This window comes from Catharus ustulatus, chromosome 12 (genome assembly GCF_009819885.2).
Source record: "Catharus ustulatus isolate bCatUst1 chromosome 12, bCatUst1.pri.v2, whole genome shotgun sequence".
NCBI classification, from domain to species: domain Eukaryota; kingdom Metazoa; phylum Chordata; class Aves; order Passeriformes; family Turdidae; genus Catharus; species Catharus ustulatus.
In genome coordinates, this window is record NC_046232.1 from 10,495,632 (window position 1) to 10,514,371 (window position 18,740).

The window sequence follows — 18,740 nt, forward strand, 5'->3', positions numbered from 1 at the left end:
GCAAGCACAGGAGCATCAGGAGCCCTCAGGTCCATAAGATGCAGGTGCTGTCAGGTGTGCTCTTAACAGGCTGCACAGAAGCTGTCTGGGCAGCAGCAATGTGGACAGACTGGGAGCAGATGGCATGGAAGAGATAAGCCGGACAAATTACATCAAGCCACTGATTTATGCTTCAACTTCTCTCAATTTAGACTCTATTTAGCTATTTAATTACCTCTTTCTTTTAAAGCACTGAATAAGTATTAAATGCCTGTGATTGTATTTCCCACAATATAATAACATAGTAGTACATTGTCTTATGACCTTATTCAAATGTTCACATGCCACAGCAGTTGATGCACTTGAAGCACTAAGATTTAACTTCTGCTTAGCAAAAGCCTAGCAAGCTGCCACTCACAGACAGTGACTTCTGGTGCAAGAAAGTGCTGCTTAATAGAATTATGTGCTGATTTTCTTACCAGGCTCTTTGCAAGGACAACGTCTACAAAGGGCTAGAATTCTTTGCCAAAGGATATGGAAAAAACAACGAGCCTATCAGGGGATATGTCCTCACTTTCGTCATCGCCATGGCATTCATTTTGATTGGTTTGTATAACCTTACACAGCTGCTATAGTGCCATGTTCTGAAATTAAAAAACTGACACTGTAATACAGTCAGTAGCTGTGGTTTGAAAAATTTCCAGTTGGGTAAGTTCTGACATAAGTATATTACAAATTCTGGTAGCCAAAAGAAACCAGCAGGGATTCCAGTGACTTACCACCACAGCCTCATTTCCCAAGATCTGAAGTAGCTGCAATTCCTGTTTACTCTGCTGGAAGAGTGCTTAGAACTCTATCAGATAAGGCAAAGTCACAATCTTTGAAAATGGTTTTCCAGTTTATATTGCATACATCTCTGAGGCAATTTTGACAGAATTAGGAAGCTTATTCTGCCCAAGCCTTTCTCACCATCAGCTCCAAATCAAGCCCCAGTTTACCAGCACTGGTGAAAGAAAATCCCAGCTACCACATTTAAGGATGCAGGGATTGCTAAATCAGTTTTTCCAAGATTTGAAATTCAAACTGTCTCATACTAAGTAAATAGGATTTCTAGTAGAGAATTCTGATTCCCACTAAGTTGTAACCAAATATTTTTTTAAATGCACCCATCCTGTCAATTATGTATTCAAAATTCTAAACTTTACATCAGCTCTACATCATTAAGAGACAGTATGCTGACTCACAGTATCAAGTATAACACTGCATAGCACATAATGTTATTAAAATCAGGATTAGCAGACATAATTCATATGAATGAAGGTAGATCAACATGGCCTTAAATTAGTAAGACAGGAAAATACCCAAGCTCCTGGATGATAAATGCAGACAATGTTCAGATTAAATGCATCATGAGGAAAAAGTTAGCCCCCAGTCCAGGAAACTGGTGCCTCTGTCTGACTTGTGTATGTGTCTTGCAGCTGAACTGAATACCATTGCTCCCATCATCTCCAATTTCTTCCTGGCTTCATATGCTTTGATTAATTTCTCCTGTTTTCATGCCTCATATGCAAAATCTCCAGGTGAGTCTGCATTCAGCAGTGATTTAAATATGGGCTTTTTAGTCTGATCTCTGGAAGCTTTAGACTGTATGTCAGAGATAACTGCAGTATGTGTAAAGTATCTAAGTTATGTAATCTGATGTTTTATTGAATATGATTGCATTTTATTTATCTCCAAAAGATAAAAAAATGGCTCTAGTCCTTACAATGCCTGCAGTACAGAATGAGAAAGGCTTTGGTGTATCCCACTGGAGAAAAAACAATTCTCCTCAGGGTAGTATTTTTTTCCCCTATTAGAAAGCATGTGTGGGTAAAAGCTTATGCCAATTCTGGCCAATGAAGCAAGCAATGTAGAGTGGGGAGTCATCACTCCTTTCTCCAAATCTACAGCAAAACGTACAGGGAGATTCCTAAGCACCACAACAATGCTACAAGTGATGCTGCCTGGAGGGGAACATGTAGAGCAAGAGCAGGTCCATCAAACAGCACAGCACAGCTCTGCAGAGCCTAGAAGCAGAATTGTAAAGCACAATTGTGAAGCACAACGAGGTCCTGTTCAGGGGTAACTTGAGATCCTCCCTCTACATTTGCAGCAAAGGAACATTCTGGCTGTCAGACTTGTGCGTTGCCACAGCAGAATGATTCCCACCATCTCATGAATGAAGGGGTAACACCTTCAGGAATAAAGTCAATCAGCTGAGCAACACTGGTTTAGCACACAGGAAAGACAATTTCCTGCTTCTATGAATTAATTATTCAACTCAAGGAGCGAGGAATACATTTTTGGTTTCTAGTGTGAAGAAACTGCAGTAGTCACATAAATGCCTGCATCAGCTTCCTTCCTATGGATCTGCACAGTGCCATTTGTTTAGAGGGCAGAAAAGATGAGCACTTCTGCTAATTACCTGCACAGCTGAGCAGATGCAGATCTGTTCCATACGGCCTTGGAGCTGAGTGACAATTACTCTACAGATTTCATCTGCGTACATCTGACTCTACTCTGCCACTACTTAACATTTCACACAAAACTGTAGCCATTTTTCTTTTCTCATTTCCTCCAGTTAATTTCTGCCAATTCACAATGACAGATTATAATAATTGCAAGGCTGCAGGACAGAAAATTTCTTCCCAGCAGGTCCTTCCCTTTCCCTCATTATAAAGATGATCCAAGGTTGCTCAGCCTCTTGTATCTTCTGTGTTTTTCCCCTCTCCAAAGTCTGCTCTGTGGAACACCTGGCAGAGACCTGCAAACCATGAGGGCTCAGTGCTTGCCTCATCATTTTAATTGGTAGCAGGGGATGGAATCAGTATTGCAGCTGAAGAGCAGCAGGAATAATATCTTTTTAAAGTCAATTGCAGATGATTTTATTTTTCTGCCACCAGGCCAGGCAATTTCCAAGTTTAAGACAGGTGCACTTACAGTATTGGAAGAAACACTCCTCTCAGCAAGAGTTTAGCTTCCAATAATAAGTTCTGTGTATATGCATCAAAAATACACAGTCATCAGTGTTTTCAGGTGACTTCAGGAGATTAATCAGGAGATAACCTGGAGTTACAGGTAATCCTCTGATGTTCTGAAATATTCTGATCCAGTAAACTTTAATTTTACAAAAAATGTATATGAACAGAATAGCTACTCAAAGCCAGGCTGAACAAAGCAGTAAGAAAGAGTAGTAGAAGACCTGTAAGATCCACTATTCTGTAAATAAATCAGCCAACACCTGAAAATATCTGTACATGCAGTGCCTAAGAAGTTACAGATACCTCTCCCACCCCTTCTGACAGAGCCTGAAACAAACTGTACATGAGATTTTATGCACAAAAATAATGGATCACCATTTTATCAATATCTTACACTCTTCCCATTTCCTCAATTCTCTTTAAACAGGTTGGAGACCTGCATTCAGATATTATAACATGTGGGTGTCACTTTTTGGAGCCCTGCTGTGCTGCGGGGTGATGTTTGTCATCAACTGGTGGGCAGCTCTCATCACTTATGCCATTGAGTTCTTCCTATATATTTATGTAACATATAAGAAGCCAGGTAAGACCAAACCCCACTATTATTACATGTATATGTTGTGCTGCTAGACTGGATTTTAAAGGAATAGATTCTGCTAACAGAATTAGAAATTATTTTTCTGTGCTATCTTTATTTAAAGGAAAGTCTGAAGCATCCCATTAAACTACACTTTATATAATATAGATTAAGCTGATAGTCTGGTGACTGCCCATTTAACAAGCAGTTCAAGTGTGGTTCAGAGTTTTCTGTAAACATTCCAGCAGACTGGTTTATTCCCACCACATCTTTATGACATTTGGGCTTTTACTTGAGTACCACTCATAATTTTTTTCCACTCACGCACAAGACCTCACCTGAATTTTGCAGCACTCTTAGCTGACTCATGCAGAGTCCTCACTCAAAATGTAAACTTGCTGACCATTATAAAAGAAAAATGCAAGCTGAATTACTTATGAACTGATCATCCTCCAGCACCTCCCTACAAATCCCCCGTAAATCAAGACAGATGGGCCCACTTTACTGCTGGAAAAAAACACTTAGTAGCTCAGCAAATCACAGGAGCTGTCCTCAAAAACCTGTGTGCTGTACAAGACTAGACAGTCTGGCTATTCATATCCAGTACAAAATGAACCCAGGTCCAGATTTTAGTGCTAACCACCTGAATTACAGTAATTTCACGAATACAAGCCGCACCAATTTGACTAAGATTTTGCTCCTAAACCGGAAATGCGGCTAATAATCAGGAGCGGCTAATACAACCTCAGAAGTGCCTGCCAGAGTGCTGAGCCGAGCAGCTGCAAAGTCGGCATTTTGCGATTGTTACAAATCGCTACTTTGTTGCACCGCGGGTGGAGCCTGGCTCCGTGTAGGCAGCACGGGGGGCGGGGAGAGAGGCGGGAGAGCTCTCTTTCCTCCTCTGCCACAGCCCAGGGGAGAGACGGGAGGGGGGCCCGGCGCCGCCATTGCTGCAGCTCGGGGAGGAGAGGGGGGACCCGGGCCGGCCCTACCGCGGCCCGGGGAGGAGAGGGGGGACCCGGGCCGGCCCTACCGCGGCCCGGGGAGGAGAGGGGGGACCCGGGCCGCCCCTACCGCGGCCCGGGGAGGAGAGGGGGGACCCGGGCCGCCCCTACCGCGGCCCGGGGAGGAGAGGGGGGACCCGGGCCGCCCCTACCGCGGCCCGGGGAGGAGGGGGAAGCCGGCGCCGCCATTGCTGCGGCCCGGGGAGGGGGGGGGGAAGCCGGCGCCGCCATTGCTGCAGCCCAGGGATGGGGGGGGAAGCGCGCGCCGCCATTGCTGCGGCCCGGGGAGCCGACGGGAGCCCCGCGCAGCCATTGCCGCGGCTCGGGGAGCCGACGGGGTGCTTTGTCCCCGCCCGCCGCCGCCGCGGCAGGAGCGGGGAAACTCCGTCCCTGCCCGCCGCCGGCGCCACGGGCGCGGGAAAGCTCCGTCCCCGCCCGCCGCCGCTGCCGTAGGAGCAGGGGAAGCTCCGTCCCTGCCTGCCACCGCAGGGCAGCGCCGACCCGGGGTGACCGAGCCCAGGGGCAGCGGCGGCCGGCCCCGAGCTGCAGCACCGGGCTGGGCCACCTGGCCCCGTCAGCGGCCCCTAGCGGGCCGAGCCTGCACAGCCTTAGCTCAGCCAGTAAGCCCCGCCCTCCCGCCGTTCTGTTAATAATTGCACGCGGGTCCTCGCTGCGAACGACAGAGCGGCTTATATTCGTGTGCGGCTTATCTATGGACAAAAACCAAAATATTTGCCAGCACCCAGAGATGCGGCTTATAGTCAGTGCGGCTTGTATTCGTGAATTTACTGTACTTTGCAGCAGAAAACATCAAACAAAACCAACAAATAAAAGAGGCATGGTTCCCAGCAATAGATGTACTTTTATTGGAGTTAGCTTGGGACAGCAACACCTGGTCTGAGACTGTGTAATTGTTTCTGTTGCTGTTGTCTGTCCTCCCTACCTGTGCTCTCTCACACCCACTGGGATGGTCTGTACCTCTCTTCCTGTAAATGTATCATCAGCTGCAGGAAAGCACACCCACCTCAAGCCAGTTGTCAAAAACGTTTCAGGATTTCTACCCTTTCCTTGGATAATGCCAGGTCCTTGATACAAAGTACCACCTCAAAGTTTGGTTAAATTCACTGCAGCCACTGTACAAAAAGCTCTCTGTCTCCTGCTAAGAGAGTGACTTTTGTTCAGCACTAATTTACCAGCCAATGGAGGGTTCAGAAAAAACTAATATTCCTGAGAAAAGGCAACTTTATACAAAACCTCCACTTAGTTTCACTTAATATTGGCTTTGCACCTTGGCATAACAGGACTTGATCTGCATTCATGTAGATCTCAGAGTGTAGAAAGACATTTCTTATATGTCTCCACTGACCAAACAGCTGCACAGTAATGAGAAAAGATGTAAAATGGGGTTTGGAGAATAATCTTTGACCTATACAGTGGAACAGAGCAAACTGGCACCAGCAATGTTCCTTCCTACTGGTTTCATTTGCACTTCCTGAAATTCCACACCACATACATGACTCAGGGCTGTCAATTTTCTAAATGGGAGAAGGACACAAAGTTAATGAAACAAATAAGAAAATAGTTTTTAAGCAGAGGAAGAACATTCACTACAACATTTAAGTAAAGAATGAAACTATTTATTTGCATGGGGTTTTCTGCATCACACAAGCAAAACACAAAGAACAACAGGTCTGTATCTTATAAAGTACTCTGCTTTTCATAAAAAACACCATTGCTGATTTTTGCAACAGAAAGTGGGGAAAAGCCTGTGGTTTAATATACATTATTTCTCTTTATTATATGCAGAAGTAAACTGGGGCTCCTCCACACAGGCTCTTTACTTTGTTAATGCCTTAGACAGCGCCCTGGCATTAACAACAGTGGAAGACCATGTGAAAAACTTCAGGTAAGATTTCCAGTGAACAACAGAATGGCTTGTCCTGAATCTGTACATCAGCCAATTACATACAACCTCTTTTTCCTCCACCAGACCCCAGTGCCTAGCATTAACAGGAGCTCCTATGGTCAGACCTGCTCTGCTAGACATCACCCACACCTTCACCAAGAACAACGGGCTGTGTATCTGCTGTGAAGTGTACATGGTAAGGGAACTCACCCAAATCTGCACACCCAGCACCAGGGGGGCTGCAGGTCCCTGTTCCATTCCACTCTCATTCAGTACACTGTGCTCCCACTGCTGCTGTGCACACCACCAAGGAGATTTGCGCTGAGAATGAATTTTGTCATAATTCTAGACACGAAAGCTATCAGCTGATATAAAGCCTGCTGGTAAATGCCTCACTGAGATGCATTTCAAAGTTCATAGCAGGTGAACCAAAAAATGGTTTGGAGGAAAGAAAAAAAAAAAAACTTACAAGGAAAGATTTTAGGCTTAGAAAACAGAACACCCTCAAACTACACAAAATGCAAAATTTGAAGGGTTATTGTGTGAGAGTCAAATTAACCAGGTTCTGTTTTCACCTTTGTCTCTGATTTGCAGAGTTGGGGTTTGGCAAGTAATTCTGCTCTCTTTGCAGTGGTTCAAAAACTGTTACAATGCTAATTTTGAGGATAAATATGCTCTTCTGACATCTAAGGAGAGGACCAAAGTGTATTTCTAGATATAAATACACAGCAAATTATGTATCTTAGAGGATGAAGATCTAGTCTCACATTAGGACAGAAAAAAAATAGGCTTGTAGTGTAGGGAGAAAAAGTATTTTAAATATTACAGTGCCCTTTTAATTTTGAGAGAGAAAAAAAAGAACAAAACAGCTTGTGGCACTAAATGGGGCTGCAGAATCTAGATAATAGAGATAATGTATTCCTCTACAGCAGCGTAGGAATAATTCATTTGATGCTGCCACATCACAGAAACAGAGTATGGAAGATCTACATGTGAGTCTTCCCACATCAAATAAATCTATAAAGAATGAATAGTCCTAATTCTTCCCTACTATTATTGTCACATTTCCCACTACATTCAGTAAGGATAGAACCAATCCCAACAAGATCCTGAGATTATGCAGCTTCCTAAAGTTGTGTTTCAGCAAGTTTTCTGAATTCTTAGGCATGTTTCTCTTTCTATGGAGAACTGAGTTTTTAGTCCTGTCTACCCAAAAAACCCCAAAGACTATTTTGTTAGTATAAGCTTTTGTAATTGTTTAGGGGGACTTTCAAATTATTTCTTCAGCAACTTAAGTGAAATTTAATTTTCTTGGTAATAAAAGTGTGACAAAATGAACCTCTATGAATTGCAAAATTGTGGTAAAAAGCAGATGATAAAATTCCTAGCAATCACATTGAAGAGCAGCCTGCAGTATATATCACAACAAATACAGCAAGACTATTCAGCCATAAATGTAACACGCAGCATGTTCTGCCTCAAAAGCTGACATGCTGTTAGCAATGCACAAAGTTTTGAAACACCACGCCAGAGAGAACATCTTCCATTCTATTCTTCCAAAAGGCAGCAAGAAACTTTCCAGGAACATGGTGATACATAGCTCAGAAACAGAAAAAATAAAGATCACAAGAGAACATGAAGATGATTGCAAGTTTACTTGTCTCTGAGGTTATGGCTGCATGTTGGCTTGAACAGTCTGAATTTCTAGTAAAAGGGACTGTTTCTGCTTTTACTCCCTGCCTTCATGCAAAATACTTTTTCAGGGTTAGTTCTCAGTCTGCAAATTCCCTGGACTCCCTGTACAATTGCACAGACATTCCACAGGTGCAAAGGAGGAGCATGGGAGGACACAGACAGGCTGGCATCCAGGACAGGGGTGGGTCTGGCCCCTTAGCCAGCAGAAACTTATTGTGCAAGCCAGTTGCAAAAACACCTTCAGGTGCTTTCCTTTGAGAGACAGGGAAGAAGGGCAAAACTTGTTTGTTGCCTCTCCTTACAGTGAAACTTGAAGCTTATGGTTCAAGTTATTATTCCCAGCTTTTCAAGCATCCAGGATCAAATTCTTCTTAAGTTGCATTGATGTCTTGTGACTTGGATATGCACATGCAATTTCTCCCATTAAATTACCAGATGACCACTGAAAGAAACCTGGCAACAAAGGCATTTGCATCTTTAATTGCATTGCATCAACTCTTTTCTCTTATGTCAGTAGTCAGGAACTTAACCATGTATATTTAGATCTGCTGAGACTCTTTCACACAGTTAAGTCATGGAGGGACTTCATTCACTCTGAGATGCTTTATCATACCTTAGATGTTTTTTTAAGATGTTACAATCCATAGTAGTCCTTCTTTCTGTCAGAATCACTGCATTTAAGTACCATTAACAGCCTCAGCCCTCTCCAACAGAATGAGAATTATGTTTGCACCAGAGTTATTTTCAAAGGGCTGAATCTCTGTGGACCCTTTTTGGAAAGGTATTTTTCTGACTCTCTCCATTTGCTCCCACAGCAGATTGGTAACTCCTTCAAAATCACCGTGTGATGTACAGTACAAAGCCTTCATAATAATATTTTACTGTATCATGCAGGGACCACGCAAGCTCTGTGTTAAGGAGATGAACAGTGGCATGGAAAAAAAGCAGGCCTGGCTTACAAAGAACAAAAGAAAAGCTTTTTATGCAGCAGTGGCAGCTGACAGCTTCAGAGATGGAGTCAAAAGTCTACTTCAAGTAAGCTTTTTGTTTACAGAACACACAGAAGAGTGTACATCAAAGCATCCCTTTATGTGAGTCATTACTATTAGCTTGTGAAGAAGCTCTACATATATATAGGTAATGTTATAGATGGAAAGGGGATTCTGGGGGTACATGAATATTATATTACAGATTACTTCATAAAGATCTAGTTCTGGGCTATGGTATTATGAGACAGGCAGATTGATTCTCTCCTAAATGAACAAGACACTATTATGAAAAAAGATAAGCATCTACAGGGCAACATATGAATATCTATGCAGCTGACACTTGACACATTTCAAATAAATTCTATTGTTTGGTATTACACGGCATACTAAGTATCTGAGAATGCTTTGGCAATAAACGAAAACTGAAAATGTGTAATATATATTTTCTGCAAATAGTGAGAAGGTAATTTAAATAAAAATCTGCAATATTTTTCTATTACTCTAGGAATGCAGGAGATCATTTCCAACAGTCCATTTAAAATGGCCATAATGAAGACACAGAGACACTGTTTTCATTTTTCCCATCTCCCTTCCTCTATCACATATATGAATATTTAAACATATAAGTACTGAGGCAAAATGTAGAGAAAATTCATATCCTTTGTACAAAATACACTGCTGAAAAGACATCAGTGCCAACTGAGACAGTAGGGAACCAACTAAAATACTCTGGGTAACTCACCCACTGGTGTCCTACCAGGGCTCTTTGTACACTTGCTGAATGGACAGTACAATTGAGCAAGATGAAATGCTATTAATAAAGATCCCTTTGTTCTGTAAAAGCCTCACAAAGACACTTCATCTTGGGCTTATACATTGTCTCAGCAGGAGATCTTTCTGATGTTTTTGAGACCTGCTACGGTCTGATGATCTCTTCCTTTCCATTACTACTTAAGAATTATTGCCAAAGTCAACTACTGGACCCCAAATAATTCTCTTCCAGCAAACAGAAGGATAACCATATCATCATTATTGCAACCTAAAGACATTGGCAACAGTTACTGATTTCAACATAAACAGTGCTATTCAAAAAAACCCACCAAAGTTTCAACAGTTTTTACCTATTTTCTATTTGCTAGTACTAAAAAGTTGGCAAGTGTAAGAACTTTACAAGCTGGTGTTTTGTGTGTCTCCTCCTAAAGGTTCCCAGTACATAGAATATTTAGATTTCTATAACACTAGATTAGCTGAATCTGAATCTTACTTTTCTTACATGTCCAGGTTTTATAATCCAGAACCTGTTTTGAAGGCAAACCAATACCTTGACAAACCATTTATTTTTCCTGTTTATAAACGATAATTTTATCTACAAAGCATGCTGAGCTGATTTTGGATAATCTTTAGAAAAGAACACAGTAAATTAAAGAGCAACAGTTTCCAAATTCAAGGCAAAAAAAAAACAAAAACAAAAACAAACCCCAAAAAACATTCTTGGGAGCCTATGCCTTCTCTGTGTATCTGAGATGTTTTAAGAGACTTCAGACCCACTTCATCTACTGAGTATTCCAAAGCTGATAAAAGCTTTATGCCATTATGTTAGAATGAGCATACAAACAGTTCTTGAACTCCCTCTTGATTCCAAGTTATTGAACCATTTTAATGAGAGCATGTCAGAAGAAATGCAAATGAATGCTAATTTAGCAAAGCTACACTTCTGTCATCTAAAATCATTTATAGTTGGAATGATTTAAAGCTAATCTTTCTGCTTTCTGCATGGGTATGAGCATGAAGGACATTTATGAAATGCAATCTAGTTGTAAGTGTCTCCAGAACATTGCTTCAGTTATCTTTTGCCATTAGTTTTCATTTACAGTAAAAGCATGTATGCATACCTCTCTCACGCAGTGTTTTAATATTGGCAGGCCTCAGGCTTGGGTAGAATGAAACCAAATACCCTGGTGATGGGATTTAAGAAGGACTGGAGAAGTGCACCTGCCACTCAAGTTGAGAACTATGTGGGCATTATACAGTAAGTCAGCTCAGCACCTCCTTTTTCATTCCTCTTAGACTAGATTAATGTAGATTTCCATACAAAATTTGATGTGTAGAAACAATGCAAGAACATATGTACAAACCTGGGCTCACACATCCTAGCTCTGTGGCTAAAGTTATTGCCCATCAAAAAGGTTCATTGGCTTCCCACACCTCGTAGGATCTGCTTAGCAAACACCTGGCACCATCAGAGCTGATGTGGCTTGACAATGCTAAAAAAGCTGCACTGCTGCCAGCAGTGCTTTTGCAGAACTGTATTTTCCCGTTTTTAGTGGGAAGGAGCTCAGAGAAAAACAACCCTAATGTACGTACTAAGGGAATAAGAGAACATCATGGAATTCTTCTTTTAAGCCTAGGAGACTGAGGAAGAGCTTTGCTTCAAATCTCATGTGTGCCTAAGGCTCAGCAGCTCTGTGGGTTGGGATTTAGCTAGGAAGCAGTCATTTTAGAACAGGCTTCTCATAGATGCTTGCTCAAAATTCACTTGTAAAGCTGAAGTGAGTTACAGAGCAACAAACCCCACCTCAGTTTTGTTATTTCCTCAGAGAAAGGGGGAAAAATTATCCTATGGCAACCTAGTTCCTAAAAGAGTGCTGTCTAAAAGACCCATTTCAGGAATAGCTGATTTGTTCCCATACCCAATCAAACATTTTTTTTTAAACGAGGGAAGAGAAGTACTACAAATTAATCTGGGGCAATTTTACCTAGCCTGTCCTCCCTGTGAACACTTGCACAGATCTTTTCAAAGTAGCTTTCCTCATCAACATGCACGGTGTAAAATCATGTTTACTCTTCTTTTTCTTTCTTTCCAGTGATGCCTTTGATTTTGAGCTCGGTGTAATTATCGTCAGAATTAGCCAAGGATTTGATATATCTCAGGTTCTTCAGGTTCAAGGTATGTGGTGACTCTGCTGGTTAGATGCACAGCATAAGAAGGACTCTGACACTCATAAGAGTCACCATCTGCTTTCTAGAATAGTTCCTACACTCACAACTTCCACAGTTCATCCTTGCTTCTGCAGTTTAAATCCTGCCTGAAGTGCTTGCTGATCACTGGCAGTGACAGGAGTCCAAGCCTCCCACATTAAGGGGTTCTGCACCCCAGAGAACTCAACTCCCAAAGCAGTTCCAGCACAGGCACAGACTAAAGCAACAAAATCATCTTTGTGCCACAGCAACCAGTTACTCTGCTGCACGTTTCCCTCTTGGCCTTAGCACACCTTCCTCTATCTGCCAACCTCTATCTGTGGGACACACGGAAAAGGGAAGCTGCAGTTTGGGACCATCTCTGGGGAACTCTTGAGTCGCACAGAGCTCCCGCCCCCACAAAAACCTGAAAGGCACAGCAAACACCAGTTCCCTCTCTCCCCTTTTTGTTCATTCCATTCTTCCTTAGGTTAGCAGTGCGTATCTCAGGGGGAAAGGGAAAACATTCTGCCACACCACAACCATTTCGGGAGACATGCCATCTGGGTGGCCGAGGGCGAACAATTCCATACATTTCCAGCAAGCCAGTTCTCCCGGCTGGCCCCAGAGCAGCCGGGCCTTGAGCAGCCGGGCCGGGTCCCGGTGCAGCCAGGCCGGACCCCAGAGCAGCCGGGCCGGGCCCCAGAGCAGCCGGGCCGGACCCCAGAGCAGCCGGGCCGGGTCCCGGTGCAGCCGGGCCGGACCCCAGAGCAGCCGGGCCGGACCCCAGAGCAGCCGGGCCGGACCCCAGAGCAGCCGGGCCGGGTCCCGGTGCAGCCAGGCCAGACCTCGAGCAGCCGGGCCGGACCCCAGAGCAGCCGGGCCGAGCCGGGCCCCGAGCAGCCGGGCCGGACCCCAGAGCAGCCGGGCCGGACCCCGAGCAGCCGGGCCGGACCTTGAGCAGCCGGGCCGGGCCCGCGGCTCTCTGCTGCCGCCTGCTGCCCGCCCGCCGGCACAGCCCCGTCGGCCGCGGCCGCAGCCTCAGCTAACGCAGGGAAGCCCGAGGCGAATCACCCCGCAGAATGAAAAGGCGCCAGAGACTCCTTACAGAAACAAGGGCAGGTGAACACTCAGTCACCACTGGCAGTTTGACGTGCTTGGAGACCCACGGGGCAAAACTACAGGGATTCAGAAAAGATTCCAAAATAATCAAGTTTTTCTTCTCTCCCTGGTGATTTCTGAGAGATAACCTGCCTACCTCTGCTTGATGGGAGTCAGCAGCTGAGTGCTCAAAATATGCAGTCATTGGAACACCTGTAAAAATAGAGTGAAAAACAACTCTGCAATCTCACAAACAAGCAAATGTTCTCCAAGTGTTGACACAAGGAGTCAGAAAGAATTAAGGGGGCAAGAGCCTCAAGTACAAAGAAGTATTTTGAAGCAGATACAGAGTCATTGTAGTGCTAAACAATGATCATTGTGTTCTCTTATACTTGGGTCAGCATTCTGTTCAATAGAAAAGCTGGAATTTTAGTTTTGAGTAACCATCAAGTTCGTGGCTATCGCCATGTCTAATAATCAGAAGTATGTGACTGTCATTGATTAAAAAGTAAAAGAAAGTATAATCTTTCTGTTGGCAACTGAGAGTGTTAACAGAGCTAATAATGTCTAGCTAGTGAGAGTTTATTCTACTTTTTCAACACAAAGTCTTAAATGAACTTACCTCATATTTAGTTAATGTATTACTCAGAAGATTTCCTTACGAAAAAAGTTTTCTGCAGGCAAATGCGTGGATGATATTAATTAGTGCCTCACCATAATATATTCCACAATAACACATTATACTGTTTTCTCAGCAGAAGTCTAATATTGCTAGGACTAAATTGTTCTTCTGTATTACTAAGTTTACAGAACTGATTAACTGAATCTTACATCTTTGCAGCTAATGCTAAAAAAATTAAAACATGAAAAATATTTCTGCATGGAGAATGATTGTATGTTGAGCATCCTTACGCATTTCTGAGCGTCTCAAAGTATAAACCATGAGAATTTGTTCTAAGAAAAGAGACCCACAGGTTAGAACTGAATACCTCAGCTTCCTTAGTGTAGGAAAACAGCTTTACTAATGTCTTTTTAAATTCATGGCTAAAGAAACCAACTAAGCATCCAAAACATAACTCAAAAAATAATATCTCATGTAACTATAAAATGTCATAATACTGAATTTGACTGGGAAGAGACAAACTGAGAGCAGCTGGAACACCACAGAGCTGCAGGCACAGGCAGCCCAAGCTAGGGCTTCCAGAGGTGAATTCAGCTTCCTTCTCCCTACTGGTTTGCAAAGAAAAAGCATTCTAAAAGAAATTTTCGTACCAGGAGCTTTAAATTGTCTACAAAGCACAACACCAATTACATCATCACCATTACTTTAGTAAGGGATTTAATTTAAAAGAAAGCAATGTGTTACCAGTTTTTGGTTTTTTTTTTTACTTTTTCTAATATATAGAGGAATTAGAGAAGCTGGAGCAGGAGAGATTGGCATTGGAAGCCACCATTAAAGAAAATGATTTTGAAGAAGGAAAAAGGGGCATCTGTGGATTCTTCAAAAAAGCCAGCACATTGAATATCTCAAAACACGAAACAAAGAAGGGTAAGTTCCAAAATGACAACTTATCCTCAGCCCTTCAACGCATCACACTTTCACCAATATGCAAACTGGACTTTACTCCAAGCCAAACTTTCCTGAGCCACAGAGAAGCCCCTGGAACAGAACTTTGCTTGTGCAAACCACGGTACAACCCTGTAATGCAGCACAGTGACATCCTTGGCTCACAGGACACACTGTCTACAACACATTTCCCCTCATTTGCTAGAGAAACTTCTCAGCTCAGCTTCTACTTGTCAAAAGTAGAACACGGTTCTTAAAGTTTGAGGAATACAGAACAAGTTGGTTGGGGGGTTTTGGGGTTGTTTTTTTCTTTTTAATAGGGTGCTTTAAGCTTTTAAAGAGGCCTTTTTTCCTCCTCTCTAAAGAAAATTGGAACATATGCACAATATGCAGGGAACAAGCAATCTTACTTCACTTAACATGCACACATACAAACTCAGTACACAGCTGAAAAAACAGGTAAAAATAGCACAAGTGCTCTAGATTCTAAGCATGATTTTATAAAAATGCACAAGTGAAGGTGGTAGAAGTACTGAAAGCACATATTCAGCATACTGTCAAATACCTAATTAACACATAACTTCAATGTGTACGTGATGAAGTCAATATTACCTTTCAGATATAGCAAAATGATACAGACCCAATTTAAGGTCTCATTTCACAACTGCTAGGCTGTAATGATAATGACCCACCTGAAGCCATGCTTGTACACAGACATGTATTTTGAGAGTTTTCACCTGCAGAGACTGTTACATCTGGTTGTGCATGCAACTCCCACCAGGTGCCAGGAAGATCTAGAGACTGGGAACATAAAATGCCACTATTCTTCAGCTGGCAGGTTTCAGTTGATTTTGTTTCAGTAGAACATATTTTTATGACAATTCCACCAAGAGTGTGTACCCCTGTTTCAACTTCCCTTTTTGATTTAGTTGAGAAATGCATAAAGTAGATAAATATTACACATTTTGGCTCTCTGTATAAGATAATGTTAATAAATAGCCCCACCTCTCTGTTTTGTTTTCATATTCATACTCCCCAGAGTTGTTCCGTCTTCCAGCAGAGATGCTAGAACTGCAGAGAAAAGCCAATAACTGCTTTGGAACTAGCCTGTACACATTCCAGAAACACAGGAAAACCCCACAAAGCATTTTCAGAACCTAGTAGACCAGAGTAAAACCTCTAAAGAAGCCTGTTTGTTCCACTTAGAATACTGCTCTGACATCTCTTTGAAATCATTGAAAGAGAAGCAGTAATAAAACCACAGGCCTCAAAAGGTGGAATGAGAGAAGGTATTGTTAGTACAGAGTCAAGACTGTATCTTTTAAAGCCAGCCAAGCAAACAGCAAGAATCAAAATTTATTTCCAATTAGCAGTGACCATGTCAGCATAGGGAAACAGTTATATGTGCTTGTGTTTTCTAATTTCCAGCTTCACCTATGCTACCTCTGCATCCCATCGGCTCATTTCATCCCCTGTGACTGTGCCTGTCAGAGAGCTCTGTATTTTACAAGACAGCTGAGCTTGTAAATGATGCAAAATGACACATTTACTTCTAAAATCTATCAGATATTCCCCAGTTGCTTTTTAAGGCCCCGGTGAATTTTACATTAACTAAAAAGAAACAGAGAACAAATAATCAGGTAACCTTTTTCAAAATGTTATAATCTAGTGACAGTGTGTTACACAAGCTTTGGTTTCTGTGTGTATGAGAAAATTAAAAGTCCAAAGCATCTACTCTGTACCTTTTTTTTCAGATTTAAAGGATAGAAATTATGTCAGAAACAGTTCATTTTCCTGAAGCTTTCCCTCCATTTGGCTCCCTAAAGCTACTTATTGCCTCACTTATCAGACATCCTTCCACATTTTTTTTCTTTCTCATTACAGAGAGCACCATTAACACCATGCAGTCAATGCATGTGGGTGAATTCAATCAGAGGCTGCTAGAAGCCAGCACTCAATTTAAAAAGAAGCAAGGAAAAGGCACAATTGACATTTGGTGGCTGTTCGATGATGGAGGTAAGGAATTCAAGTAAGAATCACAGAGAGAGAGAGATTTCTCTGTTACCAAATATAAAAACAGACTTAGGAAGTTGCATAAAACTGGGTTTTATTAAGCTTACATAATCAATTTTATGTCAGGCTTAAATGTTTTAAAATTAACTTACATCCAACACTGCTGAAGTGAAAGATGGAATTGTTACAATCCAATGCACTAATTTGATATTCCTCCAATTTTCTATGTTCTTCCAGGTCTAACAATCCTAATTCCTTACATTCTAACTATTAGGAAGAAGTGGAAGAATTGTAAATTAAGGATCTTCACTGGAGGAAAAGTCAATAGGATTGAAGAAGAAAAACTAGTGTAAATACATCTTTTTTGTCTCACTTGTTTAAAGAGTTTGAATTGATGCTTAATATAATGCATATACAGTAGGAAGGTGGGAATTTTTCAGCACAACTGGTTTGTTGTACTGTGGGCAGTGTGAAAAAAATGTACTTGATTGAAAGGTGTTAAGCTTATGGCATAGCCCTTAAGGCTCTGCAAATGGTGACTACCAAAGGAAACTCACATTCAGCACTTTTCCCCATTAATATTCCCTTCTCTGAGAAGAGCAGTTTGCACTCTGTAATGAGAGTATAATTATTTTTATGGGATTTACATGAGACTGTCTAGGTAACAGGAAGTGAAATTGCACATGAAGCTCTCACATGCAAATAGCATAGACAGATAGCTCATGTAATGTGATTAACTGTAGTAAAATATAAAGAAGTTAAAGAGTAAGTTAACCAACTTTAAGGCGAAGTTGATTTTAGTCAGTGTTTTTAAGAAAGTCTAGACTTCATAATCATCATTGGCCTTTGAACAAATGAAAGGTACTAATACAAACTTCTTGTTATCATCACTACATGTAGTACCTTTCCTTCCTCAGCACTTTACACATTACAGGCAGCATTTCACCACCAGCAGAAGCAGCTCAATTTGGGATGAAAGTCAGTGACTGCTTAACAAAGAGCAGAAGCACCATGTAGAGAGTTAAAAACACCTCCAGCCAAAACTCCAGTGGTAAACAAGTGAGAGGGGTGCCAGGACAGGAGTTAGAATCACCAGCTTCACTAGGATTACAACATAGTGCCTTGGAAACACAGCTGCCACAGGATGGTCCCATAAAGCAAAAAGGAACACACAGAGCAAACTTTACTCCACTGTGGTTCCATCAGATACTGTTTAAGTACCCTAAAGTTAATGTACTTCTGCAGAAGAGATTCACAAGTGTTTGTACTTGTAAAACTATCCTTATAATTGGGTAAAAAAAGCCCTAGAGCTGTTCAGGGACCCTCTGGGAAGTGTTCTCTGCTCCCTGTCCAGAGTCTGCCCAGTCTTGGCTGTTCAAGACTTCAAATAGGCTCCCGAACCTTGACCCTCCAGTCACCTGATTTTGCTGAAAATATGAAGTTTTGACACCAAATGGGATTTGTCAAAAAATGACAGCTTCCACAGAAGCAGTTCTGACACCTGCATACCTTGCTTGTCTCACAAAGGCCAGAGTGAACAGCATGATCAGGACAGCTGCCAAAGACCCAGTTTGTCCCCAAGAAAACTGTGTGTGTCTGTATTGCTACCTAAACACCAGTGTTCTCAAAACATGACCTACCTGCCATATGCAAAAGCCTTCAGAGAGATAAATCTGGCCTGGGTGATTCCTCCATTCCCTGGTAGATCTAATACAAAATCACCCAAGTACAATTTCAGCCATGTATTTTGAAATCAGAAGTCAAATTTAACTGGACTTTTACCAGCATGTAATTCCCCAAATATTAGAACCTTTCCACAGAAGTTGAGATTTTGCTCCTTATCATGTTCAAACCAGGGATTGCCACAAGGGACATTAAGATTTATACAAGCAGTATGTTCTTTTTATATAAATAGGTTAAAAAAAAAAGAG

General features: G+C 42.1%; 1 protein-coding gene across 2 annotated transcripts in view; it reads left to right on the plus strand.

The window, feature by feature from the left end:
* The window catches only part of SLC12A1 (solute carrier family 12 member 1), a 51,230-nt gene that overhangs the window by 20,916 nt on the left and 11,574 nt on the right, over positions 1–18,740 (plus strand). For both annotated transcript variants that reach the window (XM_033070664.1, XM_033070665.1), the window contains exons 12-22: positions 462–585; positions 1,458–1,559; positions 3,427–3,582; positions 6,387–6,486; positions 6,571–6,682; positions 9,076–9,216; positions 11,093–11,199; positions 12,035–12,117; positions 14,635–14,778; positions 16,681–16,812; positions 17,047–17,158. In XM_033070664.1, coding sequence (XP_032926555.1) covers positions 462–585; positions 1,458–1,559; positions 3,427–3,582; positions 6,387–6,486; positions 6,571–6,682; positions 9,076–9,216; positions 11,093–11,199; positions 12,035–12,117; positions 14,635–14,778; positions 16,681–16,812; positions 17,047–17,158 — 1,313 coding nt within the window. The remainder of the gene's footprint in view (positions 1–461; positions 586–1,457; positions 1,560–3,426; positions 3,583–6,386; positions 6,487–6,570; positions 6,683–9,075; positions 9,217–11,092; positions 11,200–12,034; positions 12,118–14,634; positions 14,779–16,680; positions 16,813–17,046; positions 17,159–18,740) is intronic.